Here is an 8,611-nt window from a genome sequence, read left to right on the forward strand (position 1 = left end):
AAAGAAGCATGTGCACACCACGGAGGGCCAGAAAAAGATCCAGGAGACCAATCTTAGCTCCCTAGTCAATTACCAGGCCCGGAAGGTCCTCATGGACTGCCAGGCCAAGGCTGAGGAGCTCCTCAGGAAGCTGTCCCTGGAACAGAGTTCCCAGTGGTCCCAAGATTTTCCCCAGGGCCTGATTAAGGAGCATCACCGGGAGCCGAAGGAGAAGGTCAAGGAGGAGGAGCAGTGCCAGCAGGTCAAGTGGTGCGCGGAAGAGCCCGAGGAGCAGAGGAAGGAGCACAAGCGGCTGTCCATGGAGCTCGCGGACCAGAAGATCCTGCAGACCAGGAGTAACGTCCACAAGAATATCGGTGACAAGGTGCAGCACATTCGGGAGCTCAACATCCTTCGGGAGAAGAATCATCACATCCTGAAGCTGAAAGCCGAGAAGGAGGAAAAGTGCCACATCGAGGGCATTAAGCAAGCCATTAGGAAAAAGGAGCAGAAGATGGAGCAGATCTCGCGAGAGAAAGATGCAACCTTCGGTGAATTCCAAAAGATCTCCAGGGCCTCCGGGACAGACAACGTGAGAAAGTTTGCCAACAGCTTCTTTGATCCGATAGGGCGGGAGGCCCAGGTTCGAGCTGGGCAGCAGGGAGGAGGCCACTGAGAACCTGACGACAAATAGCTTACAGCCCAGGCGGCTAGAAAGAGATGTGGCAATGTGATTCATTTTATAATCTGATTATAATTGAGCATTCATTTTTTAAAAGTACATAAAATAGCTGCAATTTCCTCTGATGAACTAGGTTATTGATTCATTTGGATGGTTGAGAGGGTTGGGGTAGAAATTTGGAAATTTTAAGAAAATTACTTGCCTTTGTACATTTGGATTTAAATAGAAAATATTCATTTAGTTCTCAAGTAATCTTAGAAGCATATGTCAGACACATCTTTGAGGAACCAAAGAAAAATCTACAGTGGGAATACAGTTCTGTGTCATGAGGTAAGTCTTTCCCTGTCCCAGAACTTATGAAAGTGTGAAGTGTGATGTACCTGTCATAAGAAATCTCCAAGAAAAAAAAGAGTGTGTGGGGGTAGGGGTGGGGGGAATTTCTGTAAACAAGTATATTTGGGAACACAGTATACTACAGCCCCTCTTGGGATTTCATAATGCATGTGAAATTTTTAAAGGCTCTGAAAAGTCTGGCAGTAAAGACACATTTGATTAACCTAGTGTTTTTCACAAACCACGGAACTCTTTTTTCTTGGATCTTTCCATGGGATTGATGTTCTGTGAAATATTTTTGGAAACAGCTCTCTGTAGATCCTCCCAGGCTGCACTTCTTTGGCCTTCCCTTCCTGTGTTAATAGGAAATATTTATAATTCCTTTAGCACTACTGATTGACTGCACCACCACAGACATGCTGTCCAAAAGCTCACTGGAATCTTTTGGTCCAATTCTTTTTTTTTTCCCCCTTTTGGTCAGTCTCATCCAGTCTTTTGGAACAAAATTCTATTAGAATCCTTCTCTTCCCCTCTGTTTCTCCTCTGTCTCTTCTGAAGGAGGTATGTGATGTCATTCTGTCTACCCACATTGTGTCTAATTAACCTAACCAGTCTGAATGAATGGCTAAGCATGATTCAGGAACATGACATTTAAAAAATAAGGAGCCAGAAGCTAAGTAGAATTTAACCCATCACATCTCAAAGTCTCTACTGAAAAATTCTAAAGGTGTTCTTTAAATGCCCCCAATGTAACATTTGTCTTTCAAAAAAAAAAAGAGAGAAGAGGAAGTAAGCCCCACTGGAAGATTTGTGTCTTCTTAGCGTTTCTGAAATGACATGAAAGGTGACCTGGCAAGGGGTTTTGTTCAAAGGTCAGTGTGAGATCCATATTCTCATCTTACATAATGGAAACTGGGCCCACTTCCCTGCCATAGTTCCCCTCTGTCTACTGTCCCCAAAGAGACCTACTCAGGCCCTCACTCCTTTGCTCAAAAGTAGAAAGGCCCGTACATCTTGGCTCAATTTCTAATCTTATTATTTTCTTCTGTTCACCCAAGCTAATGCTGTTCCAGCCAAATGCTGTGTACATTCCCAGCATTCTAGGAAAGTGCTTAAAATATCTCAGACAGACGTCCCATGAATCTAACTCTTCCTCTTGACATAGGTATGTGACTTTGGGGAAGTTACCTTCCTGGGCCTCAGTTTCCTCATCTGTAAAATAGAATTATATTTCATACTTCAAAGGGATGTTGTGAGGGATGATTAAAATAATGTAAGGTGTCTGGCATAGTGTCCAGAACCTAATACACACAGTAATTAAATATTGCAGTTGTTATTATATTACTGGCTTTCCATTTTTGTCAATTCCATTCTCCCTCTCTCACTGCTTTCTCACCAGCTGCCTCCTCCCATCATACCCAAGTCTGATTTTTCTGAGGTTAGCGCACATCCTGCCTCTTGTATGAAATGTGGGGCCTCCCTGGCTGCTCCATCTCAACATCAGCCTTCTTTGACAAGCTGCTCACTTTATGGCTTATTGAGCACTTAGAAATTGATGCTTTGTTGGCATATCCATTTTGCAATCCCCATCTTGGCTTCCAAGCTGGACTGCGTGCTACTTAAGGCCAGGGTCATTATACCCATGCTTAACATGGTGGTCAATATATAGTCAAAAGCCATTAAGCACGATATTTTGACCCTATATCCATATCCCATGCCTTTACCCTACTAATGTTCTTTGCTGTTTGCTCCAAGAAATAAATACAGACTTTCATTCTTTTATCCAATTCTTTATGAATATTACTGGTAGAAATAATCAATACAGAATAAGACTGACAGAAGATGAAGTACATTTACTTTCCCCTATTTTTCCCTTAAAATATATATATATATATTCTATATATACATATATATCCCCAGTATAAATATATATTTTTTTGACCCCCCACCATTACCCATGCCCCCAAAGACCCAGTGAGGAGCCTAGACTTTTACCTTCACCAGGATGTAATAAGGAGCTCCCCACCCTGGCAGTGTCATTTGAGGCCACTTGGGGAGCCTACACTTTCAACCACTAGCGACACCACCACCACCACCACGATGCAGTAACAGGGCACCCCTCTCTCTCCCTACTGAGTGGTATCAGATAAAGCCTAGTGGAGAGGAGTTTTTTCACCCTCAATCAGTAACACCCCTCTGGTGTCAATAGATGTCATGTGGGGAGCAGTAATGAGGCACTCTTAGCCCTCCCAGCCAGGGAGGTATCAGTGGAGGCCTAGAGGGAAGCCAACATCCCCACCTCCACCCAGCAGTGGTGGAGAGAGCCCCCTCCCCCCCGCTCAGGTGGCAATGGAGGCTGAGTGGGGAGCTGGACTTATACCCCTGCCTGGCAATAATAAGGCCTCAACCTTCTTCCCTTTCTAGAACAGTGTGAGAGGAAGCCAGATAAAACAGCAGATCCAGTCTTACAATACTCAAAATGTCCAGGTTTCAGTTCAAAATCACACTTCATATCAAGAACCAAGAATATCTCGAACTGAATGAAAAAGACAATAGGTGTCAATGTGAGGATGACAAATGTTAGAAATATCTAAAGTTCTTAAAGAAGCCATGATAAAAATGCTTCAACAGGCAATTATGAACACACTTGAAACAAGCAAAAAATAAAATTGTCTTGAAAAATAGAAAGCCTCAAAAAAAAATAATACAAGATATAAAGAAGAACCAAATGGAAATTTTAGAACTGGAAAATACATTAACAAAAATAAAAAGCTCAGTGGATGAGCTAAACAGTAGAATGGAGGGGACAGAAGAATCAGTGAACTGTAAGACAGAACAATAAAAATTACCAACTCTGAGAAATAGAAAACTACCAAAAAAAAAAAATTAGCAGAGCCTCATGGACCTGTGGGACTATAACAGAAGTTCTAACAGTCATGGCATGTCCCCAGAGGAGAGGAGTAAGAAGGTAGGGCTGAAAAAGTGCTCAAGGTAATAATGGCTGAAAACTTTTCAAATTTGGTAAAGAGCTAACCCTACATATTCAAGAAGTTGAGTGAACCCTCCCAAAAGAGTAAACCCATAGAAATCCATAAGACATATCATAGTCAAACTTCTAAAACTGAAGAAAAGAAAATAATTCTTGATCAGAGAATGAGAAAGTAAGCCACAGACTGGGAGAAAACATTTGCAAAAGAGTGGCTATATTAATACGAGACAAAGTGCACTTCAGAGCAAAAAATTACCATAGACAGGAACATCATAAACTTACAAGAGAGTCAATCCACCGAGAAGACATAGTTCTAAACATCTATGTATAAACAACAGAATTACAAAATATATGAAGCAAAAACCAATAGAACTAGAAAAAGGAATAAAATCACAGTTGCAGCTGGAGACCTGAACACCCTTCTCTCAACAATTGATAGGACTTCTAAAAAGAAAATCAACAAAGATACAGAAAAACTTAACACCATCAACTAACAGGATCTAATCAACAGTTACAGAAAACCCCAGCCAGCAACAGCAGAACACACATTCTTTTCCAGTGCTCATGGAACAAATAGCAAGAGAGATCATATCCTGGTCCATAAAATAAATTCAAGAAATTTAAATTATCGAAGTCATACAAAATGTGTTCTCTGACCACAAAAGCATCAAACTAGAAATCAATAACAATGATACCAGGAAAATCTCCAACAGTTAGAAATTAATCAGAACTCTTCTAAACAATCCCTAACTCAACGTCTCAAAGGAAAATTTTAAAAATACATTGAATTTGGGCTTCCCTGGTGGCGCAGTGGTTGGGATCCCGCCTGCCGATGCAGGGGACGCGGGTTCGTGCCCCGGTCTGGGAGGGTCCCACGTGCCGTGGAGCGGCTGGGCCCGTGAGCCGTGGCCGCTGGGCCTGTGTATCCGGAGCCTGTGCTCCGTGGCGGGAGAGACCACAGCGGTGAGGTGCCCGCGTACCGTAAAAAAAAAAAAAAAAAGTTTGAATTTAATTAAAATAAAATGTCAAATTTGTGGGACACAGCAAAAGCAGTGCTGAAAGGGAAATTTATAGAATTAAGTACATTTAAAAAGGCAAAAATCTCAAATCAATAATCTAAGCTCCCACCTTAGAATAACCTAGAAATAGAGCAAAACTAAACCCAAAGCAAGCAAAGAAAATCAAAGAACAGAAATCAATTCAAATAAAATTGAAAAATTCTTTGAAAAATTCAATAAAGTAGACAAACCGCTAACAAGACTGCTAAAGAAAAAAGAGAAGACACAAATTACCAATATCATGAATGAAACAGCAATATCACTACAGACCCTGAAGATATCAAAAGGATAATAAGGGAATGCTATGAACGACTTTACACAAAGTTTGACAACTTAGATAAATGGACCAATTCCTCCAAAAACACAAACTACCCCAACTCACCCAATATGAAACAGATCATATGAATAGCCCATTATCACTCATGAAATCAAATTCATAATTTTAAAAATCTCCCCCCAAAATCTCCTGGCCAGATGGTAACACTCAAGAGTTTCACAAATGCTTAGACAAGAAATAACACCAATTCTACACAACCTCTTCCCAAAAAATGGAAGAGAAGGGAACACTTCCCAATTTATTTCATGAAGTTAGTGTTACCACAATACCAAAACAAATACAGTGTGAAACAAACAAAACCTGCAGAATAATGTCACTCATGAATATAGATGTAAAAATCCTTAACAAAACGTTAGCAAATTGCATGCAACAGTATATAAAAAGAATTATGCACTACAACAAAGTTGGATTTATTCCAAGACTGCAAGGCTGATTCAGTACTTGAAAATCAATCACCATATTAATAATCCAGCACATTAGCAAATTGAAGAAAAGCACATGAACATATAAATCAATACAGAAACAGCATCTGACAAAATTCAACACCCATTCATGAGTAATACTTTCAGAAAAATAAAAATAAAGGGGAACTTCCTCAACTTGATAAAGAGCATCTACAAAAAACTCTACAGCAAGCATTACACCTAAGTGAAAGACTACATGCTTTCTCCCCAAGATCGGGAACAAGGCAAGCATGTCCATTCTCACTGCTCTTATTCAACATCATGCTGGAAAGCAAGAAAAGAAAATAAAAAGCATAAGATTGGAAAAGAAGAAACAAAACTATCCTTATTCATAGATGACATGATGGTTTATATAGAAAATCCAAAGGAATCTATGTAAATCTTCTAATAAGTGAGTTTAGCAAGATCACAGAATACAAGAGCAGCATACAAAAATCAATCAGATTTCTATATATTATCAATGAACACATGGTCACTGAAATTTAAAAATACACTGCCATTTACAATAACTCAGAAAAACTTACATATAAATCTAATAAAACATAAATATGACTTATTTGCTGAAAACCACAAAATGCTGATGAAAGAAAGAAGACCTAAATAAATAGACCTACTATCCATGGATTAGAGGATTCAACATAATAAAGCACAGGGATATCAGCTCGGTGCTTTGTGACTGCCTGGAGGGGTGGGATAGGGAGGGTGGGAGGGAGGGAGACGCAAGAGGGAAGAGATATGGGAACATATGTATATGTATAACTGATTCACTTTGTTATAAAGCAGAAACTAACACACCATTGTAAAGCAATTATACCCCAATAAAGATGTTAAAAAAAAAAAAGATGTCAATTCTCCCCCAACTGATAAACAGATTTAGTGTAATTCCTCTTAAAATCTCAGATTTTTAGTAGATATGGACAAGGTTATTCTAAGATGTATACGGAAAGGCAAAGGAACTAGAAGAGCTGAAACAATTTTGAAAAAGAGAAAGTGGGAGGAATCAGTCTGCCCAGTTTCATGACTTATTACATGGCTGCAGTAATTAAGACTATGTGATACTGATGAAGATATAGACACATACGTTAATGGAACAGAATAAAGAAACCAGAAATAGACCCACAGAAATATGTCCAATTATCATTTTTGGCAAAGATGCAAGAGCAATTTGGTGGAGAAGGACAGACAGCTCAACATAATACTGCTGGAACAAGTGGATATCTACAGGCAAAAAGTAAGGAAGTAACAGAGGGAGAGAGACAGAGGGAGGGAGGGAGAAGGGGAGGAAGGAAGGAAAGACTTCAACCCAAGTCTCACATCTTATACAAAAATTAACTCAAAGTGGATAATGGACTTAAATGCAAATTGTAATACAATAAAGTTTTCAGGAAAATATCTTCAGGATCCAAAGTTAGGCAAAGAGTTCTTAAACTTGACACCAAAAGCACAATCTATAAAAGAAAAAATTGATAAATTGGACTTTATCAAAATTAAAAACCTTTGCTGTGTGAAGGAATCTGTCAAGAGGATGAAGTGACAAGTTATGGGATGAGAAAATGCAAGTTTAAACTATAATGAGATATCATTATTCACCTACTGAATGGCTAAAATAAGAAAGAGTGACAACACGGAATGCTGGCAAGGATGCAGAGAAAGTGGATCACCCAGGCATTGCTGGTGGAAATGCAAAATGGTACAGTCACTCTGGAAAGCAATTTAGCAGTTTCTTCAAAAACTAAAGATGTAATTACCATATGACACAGCAGCTGCAGTCCTGGGCATTTATCCCAGAGAAATTGACTTATGTTTGTACAAAAACATAAATATGGATGTTTATAACAGTTTTATTCATAAGAACCCAAAACTGAGTTAACCCAGATGTCCTTCAACAGCTAAAAGGTTAAACAAACAGTGGTAAATCCATACCATGAAATACTACTCAGCAATGAAGACGAAACAGCTACTGATACACACGACAACTTAGAGGAATCTCCAGAGAATTATGCTGACTGAAAAAAGCCAATCCCCAAAGGTTACATAATGTGTGATTCTACTTATATACCATTAATGAAATGACAGGATTTCAGAAACGAAAAGCAGATTAGTGGCTATCAGGGATCATAGATGGGATGGAGGTGGAGGAAAGTGTTTGTGGCAATAAAAGGGCAACATGAGGGGTTCTTCTGGTGAAGGAAATGTTCTGTATCTTGGCTGTCAATGTCAGTATCCTAGGTGTGATACTGTACTATAGTTTACAGGATGTTATCATCAGGAAAAATTGGGTAAATGGCACATAAGATCTCTCTGTCCTACTTCTTAAAACTGTATGTGAATCTACAATTATCTCAAAAGATTTCTAAAAACAAAATAAAACTAACATTATTTATTGCTGGAAAAAAATACATTTTTGTTGGTGACAATGAGAACGTCAAAACCTGAACCCAGGAAAACTAGATTTAGTAGAAATTTATTAACACAAAGTAAACTCAACAAAGGCTAAAACTGAAAATAGTAACAGTTGTTACTGACTAAAAATTGAAGCACATTTTCTCTATACATGTATCTATGTATAATTTGGCCTGGAAAAATTGAACTTGGTAGAAATAATTCCCGCAACAGGAGAAGCTGTAATTGGTCACATTTGATATCGTCAAGAACACTGATAAATAAATGCAACTGGTCTCAATGCAAAGAAGTTTCATAAATTGAAAACAAAAATAGAAAAATGTGGAAGCAATGACTGTACCATTTAGAAAACTGATCACAGAATTG

General features: G+C 38.8%; 1 protein-coding gene across 1 annotated transcript in view; it reads left to right on the forward strand.

Moving 5' to 3' along the window:
- The window catches only part of CCDC185 (coiled-coil domain containing 185), a 2,716-nt gene extending 1,270 nt beyond the window's left edge, over positions 1 to 1,446 (forward strand). The window contains exon 1 of the mRNA XM_022579287.3: positions 1 to 1,446. This exon is cut by the window's left edge and continues 1,270 nt beyond it. Coding sequence (XP_022434995.2) covers positions 1 to 655 — 655 coding nt within the window. The 3' untranslated portion in view covers positions 656 to 1,446.
- The last annotated feature ends 7,165 nt before the right edge of the window (positions 1,447 to 8,611 follow it).

Source organism: Delphinapterus leucas, chromosome 1 (assembly GCF_059928025.1).
Source record: "Delphinapterus leucas isolate spDelLeu-1000000601 "Yukka" chromosome 1, BTC_Dleu_Yukka2, whole genome shotgun sequence".
Lineage (NCBI taxonomy): Eukaryota > Metazoa > Chordata > Mammalia > Artiodactyla > Monodontidae > Delphinapterus > Delphinapterus leucas.